This window comes from Micromesistius poutassou (genome assembly GCF_964030765.1).
Source record: "Micromesistius poutassou genome assembly, chromosome: 20".
NCBI classification, from domain to species: Eukaryota; Metazoa; Chordata; class Actinopteri; order Gadiformes; family Gadidae; genus Micromesistius; species Micromesistius poutassou.
The window spans coordinates 1,419,461-1,442,506 of record NC_140290.1 but is presented as its reverse complement, the minus strand read 5'-3'; the positions used below and the strand labels follow the sequence as shown (position 1 = coordinate 1,442,506).

General features: G+C 42.9%; 2 protein-coding genes and 1 pseudogene across 3 annotated transcripts; 1 reads left to right on the top strand and 2 right to left on the bottom strand.

Moving 5' to 3' along the window:
- Positions 1-951: 951 nt before the first annotated feature.
- LOC311365257 (uncharacterized protein) lies at positions 952-2,632 on the bottom strand (the record flags this gene model as incomplete). Its single annotated transcript, XM_084484783.1, has 4 exons — positions 952-1,140; positions 1,228-1,481; positions 2,255-2,417; positions 2,477-2,632. 4 exons carry the CDS (start codon positions 2,630-2,632, stop codon positions 952-954), a joined length of 762 nt encoding a protein of 253 aa, XP_084340909.1.
- A 339-nt stretch (positions 2,633-2,971) lies between these two features.
- LOC311365256 lies at positions 2,972-5,621 on the top strand (annotated as a pseudogene). The gene is made up of 3 exons: positions 2,972-3,008; positions 3,205-4,040; positions 5,533-5,621. The product of its transcript is annotated as an uncharacterized misc_RNA (transcript).
- A 10,390-nt stretch (positions 5,622-16,011) lies between these two features.
- Positions 16,012-22,956, bottom strand: LOC311365255 (uncharacterized protein; the record flags this gene model as incomplete). Its single annotated transcript, XM_084484782.1, has 4 exons — positions 16,012-16,338; positions 21,870-21,979; positions 22,369-22,522; positions 22,663-22,956. The coding sequence occupies 4 exons, from the start codon at positions 22,954-22,956 to the stop codon at positions 16,012-16,014; spliced, it is 885 nt and encodes a 294-aa protein (XP_084340908.1).
- Positions 22,957-23,046: the final 90 nt, after the last annotated feature.

Sequence of the window (23,046 nt, the reverse complement as noted above, 5' to 3'; positions counted from 1 at the left end):
AATGGGTGCTTTTTATAAAATGAATAAATAAATCTGAAGTCATAGTATGTGGAGCACATTTTATTTTCCACCCATTTATATCAACCCGATTGGTGTCTGGGGACTTAGATCTGAGATTAAGACTAAGATTTAGATCTGTTTACACATCAGTTGGCCCAATATTTCCCCGTGGACCAAATTTATTTTGATTGTTGTGGATGGTTACCAGCGTTACAGGTTTGTGATTACCTTATCTAATTGTATTGGCTCAAATAGTGTCACATGATTGAATACTTTTATAAAGAGATATATCTACACCACATTGCACAGTTGCAATCTCTATCTCCTGGGCAGGAGGGGGAACCACTGTTTAATAAGACGGGACGCTGGCCTGGGGTACTGCTCAGCATCTTAGAGGCTGATCCTGAAGGGCAAAGGCCTGTCATCACCAGTTATCAGTTCCGTTCAGACAAGGCCGGATTAACCATTAGGGCAACTGGTCACTTGCCCAGGGGCACGTGACATCTAAGGGGCCCTGGACATCGTCAACTAATATGATAGATCACGTTATAAAAAAATAAATAAATCAAGTTTTTTGGCCCGTTAGATCAAAATATTATGTTAAATCACGTCAAAAACAGTGTTTGTAGCAGCTGCCTGCACAAATGCCGCCTGCCGTCAGCCCTACATGGACACTGTGAGCGAGCACGAGGACGAGCAGTATAGCAATATGGAGAAGCAGTTAACCCATTTAGGCCTAAAACGCCTGGAAAAAATGCCTGTAAAACCTATGGGTGATTTCAGAAAACCCCCCTAAAACCTAAGGGGGCTAAAAAAAAAGTTTTTTCTGGAAATTCAGCAGTTGTGTCAACGCCTACTAAATGATTGATTTCTCAGCCTCTGTAGCAGATAGAAACACAATTCAAAAAATATTTGAGAGCTTACACCTGTGGCTTTCACAGGGAGTTGCGGTTATTTAGATACACCTTCACAAAAAAAATAAATGTAAAAAGTTGGCCCACCCACTTTTTCTTTGTCAGGGACAAGCTGACACTCCCGGCACTGTTTACGCTTGTCATAGACTTTTCCACAGTCATGCTGTGGAAGAGGTGTGTGTCCTCTGCTTCCTGCAAATGGAGAGGAAGGAAGAGGAGGAGGAGATGCAGAAAGAGAAGATTGAGAAGGAAGAGGAGGAGATGGAGAAGCAGAAAGAGAAGATGGAGAAGGAAGAGGAGGAGATGGAGAAGCAGAAAAAGAAGGAGGAGGAGTCACAGGAACAGCCCTTGTTGTGAGTGGTGTGATGAGCTGCTCTGCCAGGTCCTCCAGCCAGTTTTTGTAGCCTCTGTACTTGTTTCTGAAGGCTGTTCCTCCAACAGACCTCGCAGCAATGTAGGCATTGTAGCAGGACACAGCCAAGAAAAAGAAAAACACCCTCCTCCACCATTTCTTCGATCGATGCTGGAATCCATAGTAGCCAACCATTTGATCAAGCAGATCGACGCCTGGAACACAAACGACACTCAGTTGACACACATGACACTCACACATTTGCACTGACACATTTGCACTCTGTCACATAGAAAGGTGTTTAACTAAACCATAAATGTACACCGCATACACTGATGGGGCTGGCGTGACCTCAGCCCGTACAGCAGGTGCCAAAGCACAGGTTCCGGTAGGAGAAAGAATCCAAAGCAAACACGTTTTCTAAAGTAAATAATAATATTTATTGACTAGAAAGCGATAAGGGAAGGGGATAACAAAACAGGAACAACAGTAAGACAAGCAAACACTAAACAATAACCCACTCAACTGGGTAAAACAAACTAATACAACACAAGCAAACGACGACTATCGCCAGGGAAATGTAACTTGCCTGGTAAGACCAGCAAGACAACAAAATTATGGCTAAAGAGCCTACAAACAATGGCATGAAAGCCTACAAATGAGACAGGTAGTGTCCACATCAATGGCGTAGCGCCCAAACAAGATAGAAGCAGTATCAACCGTGGCATAGAGCCAAGTGGTGTGGGAGAGCACAGGCTTTATCCACCCGCCCCTTTTGATTGTAATTACCCTCAGCTGTTGTCACCACTGGGCCTGCAAGATACTCTACAGGGTGGGGGTACCTGAGCAGAGGGGGGAAAAGAAAAGGGATTAAAATCCTCAAACAAAATAGCTACCTAAACCAACCTGATGTTTCCATTGAACGGAATACGTTAATAATGATGAGCCAACCCACCTACGTAACAAGACCAACAAAAGTCAAACAAACCTTTCATGTACTTCTGGTAGTCAGCGAGGGAAGCTGGCATTACCACATGGACTTGGTTGGCTCCGTCTCTTCTGCGATTCACTGTCCCCGTCTGAGTTGGATTGTGATGGTTGGACGGTTTCACTCCGGCACAGTTACGCGTGACCACCTTGCCATCTTTGCTCTAGTTGGAGTTTGATGAGTTTGGTCTCTGTAATTATTTGTAAAAATCTGATTAAATGCCTGCAGCAGTGTGGCATCTGCAGGTAAATCGACTTTAACACCTGGTTTGCGATTGAAAGCACTCCGTCGATTATGGTGGTAATTCTCCGTCTTCCAGTCACTTTCAAAACCTTCAAACTCCTCGTTGTCATCGTCGCTGTCTTCGTCTTCAAACATATGTCTAAGCCATAAATCCCGGTCTATTGGGTCAGAGAGATCAAATTCATTAGCAATAATGTCGTCTTCAAACATATGTCTTAACCGATCGATTGGTTCAGCGCGTTCAAAGTCAGCATCATCGAAGCCGAGAAACTCCTCAAAGTCACTATCTTCCGAACTCTCATCATCATTAAAGTACTCCATGCTTGTTCGAAGAAATTTCAAAACAAATGTCACAAGGAACATGACGACACTCCCACGTGTCTATTCTGATGCATTTCATTGGCCCAGAGGACGATAATTGGTGCAAAAAAAACCTTATACCCGGAAATAGACGTATACGCTTTCCCGGCTTGAATGGTAGAATTACGCAAGAGCACCCCCGGCTTTAATGGTAGAAATGCGGCAATGCTTTCCCGGCCTAAATGGGTTAAGCGGGAGCGCTAAAAGAAAATTTTAAAGAGAAAAGGAATTGAAATTAGTCGACAATTTGAAACACCTACCAAAAATAGCCAAATTTTTACTTCAAAAAATCAGTGCCCTCTGAGAAAACGCTGAAATCCCTCCTTCACTTGTGGCTGTGGAAACAGCTAACGTTAACGTTAGTGCTGCTAGCACTAGCAGTCAGCCTACCACCAGTGTGGAACCTAGCAGTAGTGTGACATGGGACAACAGCCAAGAAGAGCAAGAGGACGATGACCATGAACAGCCTCCACATCATCACAACGAACATGATGCAAGTCCAACTGAAGGAGCTGAGACAGCCAGTAGCTCCAGCCCCCGCAGCACCTTCACGCTCCCGTCAGATCCGGCACTATGGGGACCCCTGACAGAGACGCTGAGGGAGGAGGCGATCCACAGAGGGCTTGCTGCCTTCCATAACCGGGCTAGCAGGTATCCAGCATCAGTGAGGGAGTCTGGGCTTGGGTGTCGAACCCGCTCTCTCACAAATGACCTACTGAATTGCCGTCTTCAAAACAACGAAGTCGTACCGAGGGAATGGCTGCTTTATTCACCATCTACTGGCTCTGTTTATTGCCATGCCTGCAAACTCCTGTCACCCCAAAGCCGACAACATGCCTTCATCAGTGGATTAAGCGACTGGAAACACTCTGAGAGGATCGAGGGACCATGAAACAAGTTTGGAACATCGACAGAATATGTTGTCTTTAATACAGAGATCCCAAGTCGTTTGCAGAGTGGATGCTGCACACACGACAATGTGAGGCAGAACAACGGTAATGGACAGAGGCACTCAGGCATGTGGTTACTGTCATCAAGTTTTTGGCAGCTAGGGGGGTAGCTTTCAGAGGCGACAACAAACTGTTGGGCTCAGTGCATAATTATCTGGGGACATTGGAGCTTATTCCACATTTCGACCCATTTTTAAAAGACCACCTTGTAAAGCATGGCAACAAGGGGAAAGGTAAGCCCTCATACATCTCCTCCACTGTGTGTGATGAGTTTATTGCATTAATGGGTGACAAAACAAAGCAAGTGATTGCAGATGAAATTAAGCAGGCGAAATATTTCTCTGATTCCACCCCAGATCTTTCGCATGTGGATCAGCTGACATTTGTATTCCGATTTGTTAATGCAAGTGGAAAAGTAGTTGAAAGGTTCATAGGATTTGAGCCCATCCACAGCCACACAGGCCTTCGTTTAGCTGAATGTGTGATTAGCATGGTGCGAAACCTTGGACTGGACTTGGCCGACTGTCATGGTCAAAGTTATGATAACGCTAGCAACATGTCTGGCAAGTACAACAGACTCCAAGCTCAGTTAAAAAAAGTAAACCCACTAATCCACTATACACCGTGTGCCGCCCACTCCTTAAATTTTGTGGGTGTTAATACCATTGAAGACTGTTGTGCAGATGTCGTCTCTTTTTTTGAACTTATACAGTCTCTTTATACATTTAGCAGTGCTTCAACTCATCGCTGGAATACAGTTTTCAAAAACAGCGACTATGAAATTAGCCATACATTAAAATCCCTCTGTGGTACCAGGTGGAGCTGTAGAGCAGATTCCACGAAAGCGCTATGCAAAAATTACAGGGCAATTCGAGATTCATTGGCCAAAATAGCCTCGGACAGTGATGAAAAGGAACGAAGCAAACGTGAGGCCAGGGGCGTACTTAGTCATTTGGGGGCCCAAGGCAAACCCAGTCATTGGGGCCCTCCACATTCTCGTTCTGCACTGACAAAAGTTTTATTCTCACCTCAACACAAGGTCTCTGAACAGGACCTTTCTGCACTATTGAGCAGCGCTCATTGTCTGATAGCTGTTTTGGCCAGAGTGCAGGATCATCTTCAAGTGGGGAACATTGATCAACGTGACTACTAGACTGCTGAGTGAGTGATGGAGTCTCACTATCCAACTTTTCATCATCCTCAGAGCTAGACTGGCTTTCCCCTTGGTCCATCACTGTCTCATTCTGAGAATCAACGCATAAGACAGTGTTAACCTTGTACCCAGTAACATAACGTAACTAAATGCATTTCTACAAAGTGCTGTATTTTAGTTAAATTTTGACAAAAGGTGAGTAAATAATTTAGGCCACTTTGTCCTGCTTTTGAAATCTGTTACAATTATCTGACAGCTTAAGTTACTAGTTACATAACCGTTTTTATATGTCCCCCTGTCCAGTGAATAATATTTATCACCCAACAAAGATTTTGAATCAACTAAAAAGTGTGAATTTGAGAAGATTCTCCTATTTCCTGAGCTGGATAAAGTCCTTAAAATCTTTCTTGAGGATTATTATCTAACAAGTGAATCATCTCAATGCTTTTACTGTAATTGATAAGAACATTAATCAGCATTTAATATAGTTTACCATATCGACCGCTTTAATACTCACATCTTCATGATGAAAAGCGTCACTTGTGTCACTCTCCTCTTTATCTCCTCCTCAGATGACACTGACAGCAGTGCTACAACCGGCAAGAGCGTCTGGCTCTTGCTGTTGTCAAGTAACTACATTTGTCAATGGGAAAAAGGTTGACACCTTTGGTAGTTTTGATAAAAACTGTTGGTTTTCCTCTCGCCTTCTCCTCTTCTCTGCTCCACTCGTATAACTCTGCTTCATTTTCTCAACCCGCGCCAACTAGTTTGTTTTGGTACAGTCTTCCTGAATCAAGCCTGCACATGCGCAGTAACATGGAATAGTCCATTGCATGAGAAGGGAGGGGGGGGCAGTCAAAAGATCATGATACACTGTAAACCCGAACAAGTTCAGAATACTCAAAACTTTTGTGGAAACCGATTACCTCAAAGTTTTTGAGTAAGTAAGTTACAATATTTAAGTTTGGAGTACTTACATTTTTTTAATCATTTACACTCAAATAGTATTTTTTCTTTTTCAAATTTGTGAGTGTACTGTACTTAAAACATTTGTTTTAATTTGTATATATTTTTTAATTTCTTTGTAATGACTTGTTCTGATGCTATGGTACTTAATTGATCAACATCTTTGAACTCAAAAAATATACTGGTTAGTAACCAAAAAGATAATTTTACACAGCTCATAAACTACTATTTTTTAAAGTACAGAATACTCAATGTAGAATATTTCTGTGGTTTTATTCAGATGTTTTTTTCTCCAAACCACTTTGGACACAGCAACAGAACTGTAAGCATACAAACAGCACATACAAACATCTGTATGGGTGTGTGCATAAATCTTTGCAAACATGTGTATTACAGATAAAAACAAGAGCACCATGATGTTCAGTGCTCAATATCAAAAAGTATGGCATCTTAAAATCGTTTATCCATGGCCATCCAACTTCCAAATAACACGATAAAAGATTTGAATTTTGATTAAACAATAAGCATACCAAAAAATAAAGACTTCAAGTCTATACCATTTGTAAAGACAGGCCAACAAATGCACAATCTGAAAATGTGGTTGGAGGAAACCTTGCATATCATGAAAAAGAACTAAACACATATACATCCACACGTACATTATATAAAAACAGGTTTGTATGGTTAACCGCAAATGTTGAAATGTTTGTAACTCAGTGATAAAAGCATTGGGAACTTGTGCTCAGTGTAAAGGTATGGCCTTACAAAACAGAATCTTCAAGTTATTTTATGGCCATTCTACTTCAAAAACATAACTTAAGGAAAGAAATCAAATAAATAACCAAAAAGTAAATCTTAAAGAAATCAAAATAAATCATTGCACATAAAAAAATTAATTAAATTAATAACCAAAAAGGAAATTTGAAATTTGAGCCTTTTGAAACTAATCAAACACACCCTTTTGGTCTATCATCTTTCTCCTGCACTCACCTGTTTAATAAGGCACATCTTGCATAGAACAATCAATCAAATAAACATTGATTGTTTGTTGTTTGTTGTTGCAATGAAACAATGCAACAACAAACATGCTGTCATGATACAGGTGTCTGGACAAATCCACAACTTCTATATTGTCGTTAGCAGGTCATTTTTCAAACAGAGCAAAGAAGGTTTGAGTGGTGCACCATCATCCAACCCCATGAGTACCTTCTGAATGAAGGTGAACGTGTTAACAAGCTTCTTTGGGTAGTCCAGATGCAAAGCATAAACCAGCCCAAACAGTAACACATGCGCTTCGGCAAACGTGGCAATGTCCATCATAACCAACTCATCTTCCACCACAATGGCTGCGCTTGCAGGAGTGCTGAAGTGAACTGGAGATGTACTCTCTGTGACCACTGTGAGAATACCAACAGGAGTGTCACTGGTGTCTGGTTCCTCCGATTCGTCTCTCTGGAAAATGCAAATGAGGGTTCAAATATGGTTAGCTTGCATGAATCAGACAACTGCATGCCTGCACTCAGCAAGAACATAGATAGATATTTCACAAGAGTCATAATGCAAAAGTACACTGGTAAGTATTTCTGAACACTTTTCTACAGCTGCCCACTCAACAACTAAGTATACGACTAAGTATTACACAATAACTACAAAGATAAATGTGTGTGTGTGTGTGTGTGACAAAGAAAGAGGAGTGTGTATGTGATGGTGAGAGAAAGAAGCCTTAAGGCCCTAATTACAACACCAAGGCACTTCAAAATAGCTCCAATGGTAAAAGGTGATGATATATAAATATATTAAGACTTACGTTCCAAGTCTTGAAAAACTGTGTGTCCTCTTCCCACAGGTATACTGAGAGAGCACGAAGGGCAACAGCGCGTTTCATGTCGATATCATGCACATCCTGGGAGGATAAACAAAAACACATGAGAAAAAACCAGGGGCACTTTGCTGCCGACATACAACTTACTCTGCTAAATATGAACATGTTACAGGATAACTAATTGAGAACGAGTTAAAAGTGAAGGACTGCCCCTTGTATAGTAGTAGTATATAGTCATTATGGTGGTAGGTAAACGCTGACAAACCTGGGAGCCAGCTGTTCCATGTGGATAGAATTTGGACATTCCAGTCCATTTAACTTTTTTCAACTCACATCAATGTCGTAATACTGTAGGATGGCTCCCAGCGCTTCTGCCACCCTTCCAGTACGAGCTGCCTTCTGTCTGTAAAGTCCTATGAGCTTTGGAATGTGCCGATCTAGTTCAGCATAAAACTGGTTCCGTAAATTTACGTTGGTGATCCTGTGGAACTCAGCACAGACCTACAAAATAACAATGACACACAAAGTATGTGAAAGACTATGAGTAAAACACCAAAGAGAAATACCTCATAAACACTTTGAGTGTGTTTTTTTTTACCTGTGATTGGACCTGAAGGGCAGGCCATCTCTCAGGAAAAGTCCTTCACTAATGGGTCTCCCTGAACAATTTCCTGACGACGGAGTGCAAATGTTGTCTGCATGAGTTTCTCTATTGATTGTAGGTTTCTGTCGGCTCTATCAACTTCAGCTTTCATCTGTAGTCTCATTTCCTCCAAACTGTCCTCGTTTACTCCTCTTGGGAAGTTTGGTAGAAAGTTCACTTCAGCCCTTCTGGCTTTTTTAATTTTCGAGTGGGGATGTTCTTTCTCAGGATTATTCCTGCTTCTTTTCCCTGTGTTTACGGACACCTCCTTGCATCCAGATCTTGCCATTCTAGTACGGTAATTTCCAATTTTTAAATTTCAGGCTAATTTTCCATCCGTACCACCCACTCGCACTCCCCGGCTCTTTCAGACATGGGTGACCGTTAACCAGGGCTTCAGCTGCCATGCCTACATCCCTGTCGCTTGGGTACGGTTTAAAAGAGTACATTAAGGAGGCCATGTTCTCTAGAATGTTGTGTTTTTGTGCTCTGTTTAATTTTAGAGTCTTTCCGGAGCTCTCAAAAGCACTGTTCCCCTCTTGCAAGACATGTTCAACTTCAAACGAAAAAGTTGGGACAGGGAAAACATCAGGCCATGTTTTTTGGCGTTGGCTTAGAGGCACATGAGGCAGGATATCTGTGTCCGAACTACCACATGAACTTTGATCACCTTCTGATCCAACAACTCTAAGCGTGCTCTTCTCTGGCAGGTCTTCTACGTCAATTAAACAGCAGAGCTCTCCTCCGAAGTCCGGATCCTCATACTGTAACGTGAATTCAAAGTCCAGCCTTGGCTTAACTTTGTCTTTCAAGATGCCAATGAGCTCATCAACTGATGTTGGCCTCTCATTCAAAGTCACTTTCACAGCCACATCAGTGGCTATGTAGACACGAAGAATGTACTTTGGGGGCATGGCCATCAGCTGAAAATCAAGAGAGAGAACAGTTAACAAATTGTGTAGGGAATGAAACAACATAACTTATTCTGAAAAATCATCTCTACACATTCATTCACACAATCAAAAACTTAGAATGAAAGAATTTAGATATTTGATTTAGATAAAACATTACTTTCATCTTAAAATCAACTCAATATTCAGCTGCTTTGTAGTTTGAGCTACGGTATAAAGGTATAAATTACTTTCTGTGCAGCTGTATGAAGCGCTTGGGTGTCAACAGAAGTGATCATTCAACATGGTACGCAGAGAGTGGTGAGCTGTCATTAAGCTTGAATATGTTGTTGACAGTTAAATTTCCAGGGTAAAGTTTGTACGATCTCAAGTGTTCAATGTAACATGACTTGTGCTCCCTGCATAGAAACATTACATCACTGTTAACAAGTAGGATCTGCTCAATCCTGCTAAACTGAGGGAGTCCTCCCTCTTGTCCCACAGATACAAACGTCCCAACATCATACATGGTGCCATCCAAAGTGATGTTTGACGTGCTGTATATCACACTGCTGTCCGTTTTTTGTCTAATGTACTGTTTAGCAACATCTGGAAGCACTGAGACCAAGACTGAAGAGACATTTGATGCCTGCTGGTGTGGTTTAAAGAATGAGGGTGCACTGAGGTAGTATGCTACCATGTGCTGATGCCGTGTTGCTAGGGTTTTCAACACATTCTTAAAGTTTTGTGTATCGTGTATTACACGCTTGAAAAACCTATGCTTTCCTTCGAATCTCATAGTCCACAAACGGTCAAGGGGTCCAAAACAACGTATCAGATCTGGGTAGTGCTCTAAATAGTGATGCTTAGGAAGCAGTCTGAACTCAGGGAAAACCTCCTGAAGCATTTGTCTGTGATCCTGAATCTTGGTCTTCAAATACTCAATAGATTCATCATCAAATGTTGGGGACAGGACTAGTTCAACAATATCTTTTAAATCCATCAATATAGTCCAAGCCCCATCTCCATCAGGAACTGTCTGGCCTATCATCAATGGTAGTAGTCGTAACAATGTGCTGTTTTCGTGACCATTACCACCAATTGACCGCTTTCTGGCAAAGGTCTTTGAAACTGGCCGTGGTCTGTTAACTTTATCCGAGTTTTCATATGGGAATGACATGATTTTCGTGTTTAGTCCCTCAAGAGTAAAGTATTTAAGCCTTATCATCTCCTGAAAGCAGAGGGCCAACTCTACTGGCACAATGCCCTCAAAAAGGTCATGTAAAATATCAGGTGGGAAGCCAGTGGTTGTGTGAAAATACTGTAAACTCTCATTCAAGACACAATCCCGTTTGACACCAACTGCACTGTGACTCTGATCCCCTTGCATAACAGCCAGCAAATTACGGTCATGGCTGGCTTTGGTCCTCAGACAAAATTCACCGTCTCCAACTTCATGAGACAGAATCTGGTCTCGTGTGGCATTGCAAAAACGACAAATGTGTCCTGCACGGAAGGATTGCATGAAGCCTGCTAATGCGTGTGCTGCCAGGTTGTCAGACACAACACAAAGAACAGTACCTTGAACTGACTGGCCAAGAGACTCGATGAATACACCGTCTTGTTCAAGAGTCCTAAGGTCTTGTAACAAAGGACGGATAACTGTTTTGTATCCATACTTCTGGACATCAGGGACCTTACAAATTGCTGCTAGCTGAATAACATGCAGCGCTGATCTGTATTTAAGTGGTAGATCTGCAAGCACCCAGTAAACTGAGCACAGTTTGTGTATTTTTCTTGAAGTGCCTAAAGGATTGGCAATTTCAATATCATCAATGTACAATAAAATTGGCAGTGAGAGTTCTAAGGAAGACAACAAATTATTATTTTGAAAATATAAACCATCTTGGTGGCTCATGTAATGGCCTTTTTGTGACATTTTTGTTTCCTTTATTCTTTCCAGGATGTCTGTGTGTTTAAACATTTCCTGGATCACCTGGAGAATAGGGACATAGGCTACTCTGCATCCAGGCTCCAACTCGTACTGCACTGGCTTCACAACAGGGACATTTTTCTCAACAAATGTTTTTCTTCGTTTTTTGGTGGACATCTCCTCCCCTTTAGTTGTGGCACTGACAAAAATATTTGTGTTCATAACCTCGACCAGATCCTCTCCTCGACTGACCGGAGGGATGGGCCCCGGGGCCGGGACTTCCGGTCCAAACTCCTCTCCCTCCGGTAGCGTCGTGGCGAACACGACCGGGACCACATCATTCCACCTTTTCAGGAGGTTGATGTGGTAGATCTGTCGGGCATCGCCCCTGTCCGACCGCACTACCTCGTAATCCACGTCCCCGACTCGCCGTGTGACCACAAAGGGACCTTGCCACTTCGCAAGTAATTTGGTGCTAGAGGTGGGCAACAGAACAAGGACCTTGTCCCCCGGCGTGAGATCGCGTAATCTAGTCCCTCTGTCGTACAGGCGTTTCTGATTCTCCTGGGCTTGGCGCAAATGCTCACGTGACATTACCCCGAGTGAGTGGAGCTTTGCACGCAAGTCCATGACGTACTGAATTTCGTTTTTGCTGTCGCTGGACCCCTCCTCCCAGTTTTCTTTAATGAGGTCCAGGACGCCCCTGGGCCTGCGCCCATAGAGCAACTCAAACGGGGAAAACCCTGTGGAAGCCTGAGGCACTTCCCGCACCGCAAACAACAGAGGGTCTAGCCATTGATGCCAATTTCAAGCATCCTCCTGTACAAACTTCCGGATCATGGACTTTAACGTCCGGTTAAACCTCTCACACAAGCCGTCTGTGGCTGGGTGATAGACGCTCGTACACAAGCCGTCTGTGGCTGGGTGATAGACGCTCGTGCGGATGGCCTTGACCTTCAACAACCCGTAAAGTTCCTTGATCGTGCGTGACATGAAATTGGTGCCCTGGTCAGTGAGAATCTCCTTTGGGATTCCCACCCACGATATGACGTGAAACAACGCCTGCGCACCACTCCTCGCGGAGATATTGCGCAACGGAATTGCTTCCGGGTATCGGGTTGCGTAGTCGATCAGGACTAACACAAATCGATACCCTTGTGCGGAACGTTCTAATGGCCCGATAATGTCCATGCCCACGCGATCGAATGGGACCTCCACCAGGGGAAGGGGCCGCAAGGGAGCCCTGGGGATGGCCGGGGGATTCACCAACTGGCACTCGGGGCAGGAGGCGCACCACCTGCGCACTTCCGCCCGAATCCCCGGCCAATAGAACCGAGCCATTATCCGGTTCAGTGTTTTGTCGTACCCCAAATGGCCCGCCATTGGGTTGTAATGCGCCGCCTGGAAAATCATTTCCCGGCGGCTCCTAGGTACCAGCAATTGGGTAACAACCTCCTCACTCTGGGTGTCACGACCCACCCGATAAAGTCTGTCCCTAATCACCACAAAGTGTGGGTAAGTCAGCACTGCGTCTGGCTGTACCCGAAGACCATCAATAGACATCACTTGGTCCAAGGCGGAGCGTAGAGTAGCGTCACGAGACTGCTCAAGGGGGAAATCGTCCACCGGTGGGAATGTCGGCGCTCGGACCTCGGGTTGAGAACCTCCCGCCTCCTCCCCCGATCCCTGACCAGCGTCGGACACCCTTGCATCGGCGCAGAACACAGCACATGACTTACATGTCCCTATCTGTCGTGTCCGTACCCCCGTACTCTCGCTAACTGCCCCTGGAAACCCAGCCCAATCTATCCCTACACTGCAAGAAGAGATGTGTTAAAAATGACACATGTTGTGCAGAATTTTAACACATGTCGTGAGTGTGCTCAGGGACAACACATGTTGTGTCAAAATGAACACAATAAATGTGTGAGCCATTTTAACACACAAATTGTGTCAGGTAATTTAACACACAAAATGTGTGATTTCAACACACGTTTTACACAATAAATGTGTAAGCCATTTTAACACACAAACTGTGTCAGGTAATTTAACACACAAAATGTGTCATTTGAACACATAAAATGTTGATTATGTGTAAATTTTTAAGTGTAAACTCCTTTTTTATTTATTTTTCTATCATGTTATATCATATGTATGCATGTAAAACCTAAATAAAGTATTTGTAAAAAGCAACAGGCATGACATAGAAAACATTAACAATAACTACAACAACCATACAGTTTTAATAGACCTGCTAGAATTATCATTAGTAGCAGCCCTAACATAACAGGATCCTATTACTCATCATTGCATTCTTGAGAAGCTAGACAATCTTATACCTTGGGTTTAAGTATAGTTCATCTGTGGAGAAACCTGACATTATGTCCAAAGGCCTGACATCTGTGGCATCAGTCAGGTTGATCATTTCATATTCTTTAGTTTTTTGTACCGCATAAGCATACAAATGCTCATCAAAGAACTTCACTGTAAGAATTCTTACAAACATCAGAATGGATACATTGTCAGCCTGTGGTATAATATGAATTATTTCACCAAACGAAGGCTCTCCATTGTTGTCAACTTTAAGTGGCAATACACAGCCGGTTCTGTAAGCTTGGCCAAGCACACTAACAGTGTGGGCAACATAGACAGAGCTGTTCAAAGTCAAGTCATCATCATCATAGGTGGATTTCAGTTTGTCCAGCACAACATCTGCTTTTTTCAATGAGCTGATGGACACAGGGTATGCATTTGTAACACTCATTTTCTCAGAAAGAGCATCACCAAACTTGAAGCTATACATGTGCTGAACTTGGTGTTTATAACTGAGTGTTTTAGAAATATTTTTGAAGTTTCCAACCACATGGGCATGTCTTTTTAATGGATTATGCTTGGCCTCGAATCTCATACACCACAGCTGAGAAAGAGGTCCAAACGTTACCATCATCCTGGGATAATGCACCATAAAGTGGTGTTTCGGAATCAAATTTCGAAGATAGAGCTTCTTGAATAATGAGTGGTGGTCTATAATGAGTTGTTTCAGGAATACAGCAAGCCCATGTGTCACAATGGGTGCAAAGACAATGCTGCATATTTCTCTCAGCAAAATGAATAAATGCCAATGTTTACGTCTTGTGTCAATGAGATCACCAACTAAAAAAGGTAACACCTGCAAAAGGCACCACATTTGTGATGCAGTCTGTTTTACTGCATTGTCAGAGGTTCTCAGATTGATTGGTTGATTTTTCTCATTTCCATACCCATAGTCAAAACTGGAAATTCTTTGATTCAACAGTTCTAGGGTGAAAAGCTTTTCTTCATAAATGAAGTGTTGTAACATTAGTCTCACTTCCAAAGGGGCTACACCCTCAAGTATATCATGCATTATGTCAACACATGTGTTCTCAGTAACATGAAAATACTGCAGTTTATTTAAACAAGAGTCCTCTTTAACTCCAGTTGAGCTTGGATCATTACATCTGACATGCTGCTGATAATTTTCTTTTGTGCGCCTCTCAACATCATCTTCATCGAAAACAGACTGAGCAACTGTTTTGTCAACCATGCAAAAGTGACAATACTTGTTTGCTGAAAAGCTCTCTAGATATCCACATAGGGAATGGATAGCTAAGTTATCTGCAGTCAAGACACAGATTGTTCCATACAGTTGATGGTTTTGTCCTTGCATCTCCACCTGTATACCAGAACTTTCAAGGAGTCTGATGTCCTCTAGCAGTGGTTCCAAAATTTTACCAAACCCATATACCTCTCGGTCCATGGAATTGAAAAGAAGACACAAGTGAATATTTGAAAGTGATGAATTATACTGCGGTGGCAGATTCTTCAAAGCAAAATACACGGCCCCCATTTTGTGAATTTTTGTTTTAGAGCCTAAAGGGTTTGTTGTTTCTAAGTCGTCAAAATACAACTGTATTTGGAGGGCTTGAGGAAATGTTTTAAACAGCGGATGAGATAAAAACTGAGAGCCATCACAGTAGTTGTGCATTTTGCCTACAGTATCTTTCTTACCCTGTAGGTAAACCTTTTGCATCTGGTCATTACTGAATAAAAATTTAACTGTTTCAATTACTGACACATACTGGCATGTGTCTGCTGCCAACACTTGTTTTACTTGTCCACATTTTCTTCCAGTGTCTGCCCTATGACCAAGAAATATTTCTTTTGGCTTCACAAGACCAAATTTCTCTGAAAAGTATTTGTTCATTTTGAAAGGTGTGTCTACATCTTTAAACACAGTTTTAGCATTTTCAAATTTGCTCATTAATGACTGGACAGACTCACTGTCAAGTGGTACTTGCAAATTATTCAACAATGTAGTTGTTGAATGTTGCAAACTTTCTACAGTCCTTTCTAGCATCTCTTGTGTACAACTAACACTTTTTGTTACATCCATTAAAGTCGTATTTGATGAAGAATACATTTTTGCCAGAAAAGAAGCAACACAGTCACTAGGAATGTCAGTTTTACATGGAATAAAGTCTGGTGAGTCCTCAATATTAGATGGCCCTGCCTCAGATGTATCTGCTGGACTTTGGTCATTAGCTTGGAAAGACACATTATCCAAGAATGTTGGTGTGGACTGGTGGTCTCTATGAAGATGTTTGGAAAATGAATTGAAGTTGTGGTACATCCTTGGGCAACCATCTTGGCTGCAGATGATAGTCAAGTCCTGTCCATCTGATAAGGCATGTATTTCACGTAAATGCGAAATTAGTGTCTTTACTTCTGTAGATATTGACTGACTACACCTTGGACATATGTACATTCTCTCGTGAGCTACTCAGCAGCCTGAAGCTTAGAGATAAGCTCTAGTACCTTGGATCTCCTCTTGGTTGAGATGGTCACGTCATAGATGTATTCAAAGAAGGTGAACACAGAGCTGAGTTGTGGTGGATAGGACAAGTTGCAGACCCAGTACAGCTTAAATAGCTTGTCTACGGCACATGTCAGGCCTTCATCTACAGGAATGGTCACTCCATCATTCCTCGCGATGATGACGTACTGGTGTGCTGTGCTCCTCAAATTGCCGATGCAGATCAGCTGTGGTTGGGTCCTTGATGCTGTCTTGGGGTCGCTGGAGAGGGATGCAATGCTGGTTCCAAGCTTAAGAGATGAGGAAAAAATAGATACATTTAACGATTTCAAAAAGCACCATCAGAAATAAATTTAAGTCTAAATTGGCATGCTATACTGCATTAAGTAAAAAGTGTAAGACATTATAAATAACAGAGGGAAGATAAATTGCTAAACATACTAAACATACAGAAGAGATACAAATAATTATAGGTGTGGTGTGATATAAAATTATGCAAAACAAGATGTACTATGGTAAAACAGCAGACTGTAATTGACAACAACACAGTAATCAAACCGATAATTGCTGACCTCTGGAGAAGAAGTGTGGACAAGTGTTCCCTGACACATACTGGCCTTATGAAGTGATAGCACTTTATGAATCCTTTGCACTTAGGCACTGGTTGCACTTTATTTGCTTGATATACTGTATTTGTAATTTTGTATTGTGAAATTCATAAACCATCTTTAAAAACCTAAAAGGTGCTCAGTCTTACAAAACATTTTTCATTTCATTTCAAACCTTTTTTATTCAGGGAAGCCAATTGAGAGCAAGCTCTCTTTTACAATGACGCCCTGATCACAAATATAGAACAACGCACACAACAGCAACACCAATCAATACACACAACAGCGACACCAACGAAGTATCAAGCATAAAAGCAAAAAACACACAATTATAAACAGTCCACAGTGTAATCATCGGGTGTCAGATTTAAAGATATCTTAAGCAGACACAAGGAAAAACAACCTATGGTTGAGGGTCTCAGCATCAGGAAAAACAAGTACATTCAATATGAAAGACAAGGTCTAAAAGACTCCTGAAGGACTCAACAGAAATAAACTGTTTAAGTTTTAGCGAGTCCTGCAGTTTATTCCACTTATCTGGGGCAAAGAAACTGAAAGCTTTCTTACCTCCCTCTGTATTTACCCGTGGAATATCTAACCTAATGTATGATGCTGAGCGGGTGGGTCTAGGTTGACTCAAATGCAACAAGGACATCAAATAGGTTGGGAGCTTCCCAATCAAAGCTTTATAAATAAACAAGAGGCAATGTTGCTCTCTACGAGAAGAGAGGGAGGACCAACCCACTCTATCGTATAAAACACAGTGGTGGGTGGAGAACCCATCGCCTGTGACAAAACGTAAGGCACTATGAAACACTGCATCGAGAGGCCTCAGAAGGGAGGAAGAGGCATGCATATATAGAGTGTCCCCATAGTTGAAGACAGGCATAATTGTAGATTGAACTATTGTTTTTCTACTGGTGAAAGAAAAACATGATTTATTCCTGAAGAGGAAACCAAGTTTCTTTTTCAGTTTTTTGATTAGTTGTTCTATATGAATTTGAAATGACAACCTATTATCCAACCAAATGCCTAAGTATTTATAGGAATCAGTAGTCTCAATGTGTGTGTTTTTCTGTAAGGTGTGTATTCTAATGTTATTATTAGTTACTTGAGTCCTAGAAATGAACATGCATTTGGTTTTTTCTGAGTTTAAAACAAGCTTATGTTCAACAAGAGCCTGTTGAAACATATTGAAAGCAGATTGTAAATTTGTGACTGTAGCTTCTGGTCTAGGGCCAATGCTATATAGAATCGTGTCATCCGCATAATAATGGAAATTACAGGACACGAAAGAGGGAACAATATTATTTATATAGAGTGTGAATAAAAGAGGGCCTAGAATTGACCCTTGAGGTACACCTTTGTACACATTAAGTAAACTTGATCTAGACCCATCCGCTACAACAGTTTGAGTCCTCCCAGACAAATAATTACTGAACCAGTTTATGGAGGAGCTATCAAAACCCAGAGAAACCAGTTTATTTAATAATATATTATGGTCCACAGTGTCAAAGGCTTTTGATAAATCGATAAAGAGTGCCGCACAGTGCAAACGATTGTCGAGGGCATTGAGTATGTCATTGACAACCAGTGTTGCAGCTGTTGTGGTACTATGTCCAGGCCTAAATCCGGATTGTTGAGGCTGAAGAATGTTGTTTACCTCCAGGAAATGCCGTAATTGTGAATTCACAAGGGATTCAAGAACCTTAGCCAAATGACAGAGTTTTGAGATTGGACGGTAGTTGTTGAGAACACCTGGCTCACCACCTTTAAACAGGGGTAAAACTTGTGCGGACTTCCATACAGTAGGGATTATGCCAGAAGCAAATGTTAAATTAAAAAGATGAGCAATGGGAGAGGCAATCAAGGTAGCACTAAGCCGTAAAAGATAGGGGTCCAGATTGTCTTCGCCTTTAGACTTTATACCTAAACTTGTGAGTACATCAAAAACATCCATGCAATTAACTGGTGTAATTGAAAATGTTATGTTGGGAGGACAAAGTTCGAGGGAGCTCTCAGGGAGAGTTTTTGGAGCAAGATTCTCCATAGACACACCATCATACAATTGATCAAAGAGGTTGCCAGAGTTTATGAAGTGACAGTTAAAAGCATCACAAATTTCTGTTTTGTTTAAAATTAAGCCATCTTCGCCATTGATCTGTGATGGGAGCGAGGAGGGAGACTTGTTTGCTAGAGACCCCATGACTTTCCAAAAGTTACCAGAGTTTCCATGGTTGCTCCCGAGAGCAGACAAATAATAATCAGATTTGGCTTTCCTAATCATACTAATACATTTATTCCGGAGCTGTCTGAAAAGCAGCCAATCGGAAGGAGAATCAGTGAACCTTGCTTTGGCCCAGGCCAAATCTCTGGTGTGGATGGCTTCAGAGAGCTCATTTGAAAACCAAGGATTAAAACGATTCTTTACTCTGAGTCTCTTATAAGGAGCATGTTTGTCAGTAATAGAATTAAAAATATTCAAAAAACTCAGCCAAGGCTAGCTCAGGGTCAGGTATTAGGGAGATTTTGTCTATGTCAGCAAGGAGTAAGTCACACAGAAAGGCCTGCTCATCAAAATTTTTGAAATTTCGTTTCAAAATAGTACGAGCTTTTGGTTTAGGACCTTTAACCGTTCTAACACAAGCTATGGGGCAGTGATCGCTAATACCCTGCGCGAGAACTCCAGTAAAAGGGTATTTAAAAGGCCTGTTAGTTAAAATAAGATCGATTAACGTGGAGTTAGCCGGCTTTTTAGGATTTGGCCTCGTAAAAGAGGTTATAAGTTGTGATAAGTTTAATTCTAGACATAGCTCTTTCAGACTAGCAGAGTTATCAGAGAGCCAGTCAAGATTAAGGTCCCCTAAGATTATTAGCTCATTGGAGGCAAAAAATGACAGTACTTTGCCTAGCTCCTCCAGTGACATAACAGGAGCAGAAGGAGGACGGTAAATTCCCATTACTTGAATGTGCAGATTACCTCCAAGACAGACATCTAACATGATGTATTCAAACTGTTTAGGAATTGAGGAAGCAGCGAGTTCTCGAACTGTCAGAGTTTCTTTTACATAAATTAGTACCCCTCCACCTTTAGATTTTCTGTCAATTCTAAACAATTTGTAACCGCACATAGATACTTCAGAGTCATTAATTTTTGCAGAGAGCCAAGTCTCAGTTAAAACAATAATATCAGGACAGGCCTCTGCAGTTAGTACCTGAACAAAATCAAGTTTAGGTAAGAGGCTCCTAACATTTAAGTGCAACAGTTTCAGACCATCACGTGTTTTAAGATCCTGCAGAGACTTTAATTCGGATGTATGTGAGACTCCCGGTGGGTCAAAAATCTCAGAGGATTGAATGTTAACATGCACTATGTTATTTCTATTAACACCACTCGGTCTGGATATCTGACGGGGAGAACGAGCAGTGATTATTGTAGAAATTGATTGAGGAATAGAGATCATTACAGGTATGCTCATGTGTGTAGGGAGACCGCCGCGCCGGTAGGGGGTGCTGTGGGGCTCAGTCAGGGTGGCTCTGGGGCATAGACTGTTGTTACTGACCGTTGAGTCTACGGTACGGTCATGTGACGTAGCGAGTCAGGCAGAACAGGAGCGCAGAGTCAGCTCAATATTTGATGTTAAAAGGCGGGAGCCCTGAGCATTAGGATGAAGACAGTCTCTTTTAAATAATTGCGGTCTGTGCATAAAGGCCACAAAATTATCCACAAAGGGGATGCCTTTATCCGTACAGTGGCCCTTCAGCCAGGTGTGAAATTGACGGAGCCGACTGAATTTGACGTCGCCAGAGAACAGTGAGGGCAGTGGCCCGGAAATGATCAGCTGTTTGCCGGTGTCCAGCAGACTGTCGATGAGGCGTGTGAAGTCCTCCTTGAGCTCCTCAGATCGTTGTTTCTTGATGTCATTTGCACCTGCCTCGAGGACCAGGGTGGAGGCAGATCTGTGCCGGTCAGACAGGAGTTTTGCCGCCAAAGAGATGTCATTGATGGAAGCACCAGGGTGGCAGAAAGTTCTGCCCCCATGAACTGCCACCTGTCTGACCAGCGACGTGCCGACCACCAGCAAGGAAGGTGAATGCTGAGTTTGGGTGGTCATGACCGAGCTCGGCCGTGGCATCGGAGGAGGCGGGGTCCGAGGTCGCAACTCATGCGTTGCCTGCAGTGGTGAGAGTCGGCCCAGCAGGTGAGCCCCAGATTTCTGTGGAGCTGGAGTAAACATCACCTGGGAGCAGCGAGTCATCCTGTCGGAGAGGCGCTCGGGGGCGAATGGTGGAGATGTCCTAGACCCTGCATCCAGGTGGGGGAATTCCTCATAACTGAGAATATCATATTTATTGCTAAGGAGGATGTTGAAGTGAGAGGTTACGGGGGAGAGGGAATTGCTCCTGTTCCCCATGCTGGCACCAACTCTGACCCACTGCTCCGGATGAGATGGTGTGGAGCTGAGTAGCTGTGTGGCAGCAGACTTAGGTTTCGGTTTCGCCCCGAGTCTTGACCAGGAGTCAGCGGGAACGGTGGCCAGCAGCGGGGGGACATCAGCGGGGGGACATCAGCGGAGGGACGGCGAGCCGGCGGCGGGGCACCAGCGGAGGGACAGCGAGCCGGCGGCGGGGGGACATCAGCGGAGGGACAGCGAGCCGGCGGCGGGGGGACATCAGCGGAGGGACAGTGAGCGAGGTCATCAGGAGGTGCAGCTCCGGTCTCATCAGAGGAAAGTCGGGAAGTGAAGACCGAGGGCTCCTGGATGTCAGGCTGTGCAGCACCAACGATGACGGTGTCCAAGAAGTTTTCTGCCTCCCGGATTTGGTACAGCCTGGAGATTCTTTTTTCCAGCTCAGAGACTTTGTCGTTTAGACGAGCACAGCTGAGACAGCCAGGATGGGACGGAGAGGTAAGTGGAGCCATAGTGGGCTATCTGTCCGATGTTTGTGGTGGCCAGGGCTCCTCAATTGGAGCCCACTGCGTAAAGTAGCTTTTCAAGAGAGTTAAGTTTGTTGGATCAAAAGTTTGCTGGATCAAAACTTACCGACACAGGCCCAGACTGGGCCTGTTGCGGTGGTTCGGCGTCTAGTTAGTTGGTTCGATGGCAGCGGGTTCCTGGTGGTCGGAGCTAGGTTGCTAAGCTTCCATGCGATCGCGCCGACAGATGTAGCCGGCTAGGCTAACCGTTAATGCTAACGGATTTTGTACATACCGGTACAAAATCCAGTAGGAATGATATTGCAGATTTCACACTGCAGCGACTCCCAGGTATTGGTGGCAGAAGATGTGTGAGGACAACCAGCATCGTGTAGCACTTCTCATCTGAAAATGAAATGAAAACAGAAAATTAGATATCCACAGAACTAGATACCTACCGCTTTGTCTAGCTAGCCACAAACTAATGCAAAGTCAATGGACCACATTTCAGTATCTACAAGCCCTGACATAAATGCTGAAAATTACTCCTCGTGTTCCCAAAATAGTTTCCGGCACTGATTTCAGGACTTACTACAGCTGTGGATATTTCATATGTAAAACAGCATGGATTGGGCTACTGAGAAAGTACTACACTGATCAAAAACATCACTGCTAAATAGGAAACAGGACGAGGGTTCCTACATTCTATTCACATACATGCCATATTATTATCATCATCATAATTGATCATGTAAATAAAGAAAATAAATGCATGCACACACACACACACATACCATCTGTTTGGTCTTCCATCCCCTTCGTAAGAGATGCAACATCACCTCTTTCCATGGCAGCCACAGCTTTTAGCTTTGGAATGATGCTGGCTTCCCATCGTCTGATGAACAGGTCAGTCTTTCCGTCCGTCATTTTGCCGAACTCGATATCCAACTTACATAAAGAGACATTTTCAGAATATATTCTAAATCAACCGTGTTATTAACAATATAACATTTAAATATTTAAAATATAAAATATGAAAAATATAAATTAAATTATGAATAATGACTGAGCTGCAATATGACACCTACCAGACTCGGCATATCCAAGAAGCGTGGGTATTCGCTGAAGATTTCAGCCATTGTGGGAGTCTCCTTTGATATCCATGACCTACGCCTGGTGTACGTCTTCTCCATTGCTGATTTGATTGAAGGAATGTTCTCTGAAGAGGGCCTTAGCCGTTTCATGAGTGTGATCCACTCACTGGTCACACTGCTGTCACCCTGTTCCTGTTCTGACCCTGGTCTGTTGTCGCAGGTTATCTTACGCTTTGTGTAGCGGCGCTGACCATCTTCCAGGTTTCGGCGGATGTTACGCAGTCTCATTTCCAAGAATCCAGAATGGGATGATGGATCATAAAAATGCTCCTGAAATGACAACAAAAATTTTTTTTTTTTAGAATACTGAATAGTGTT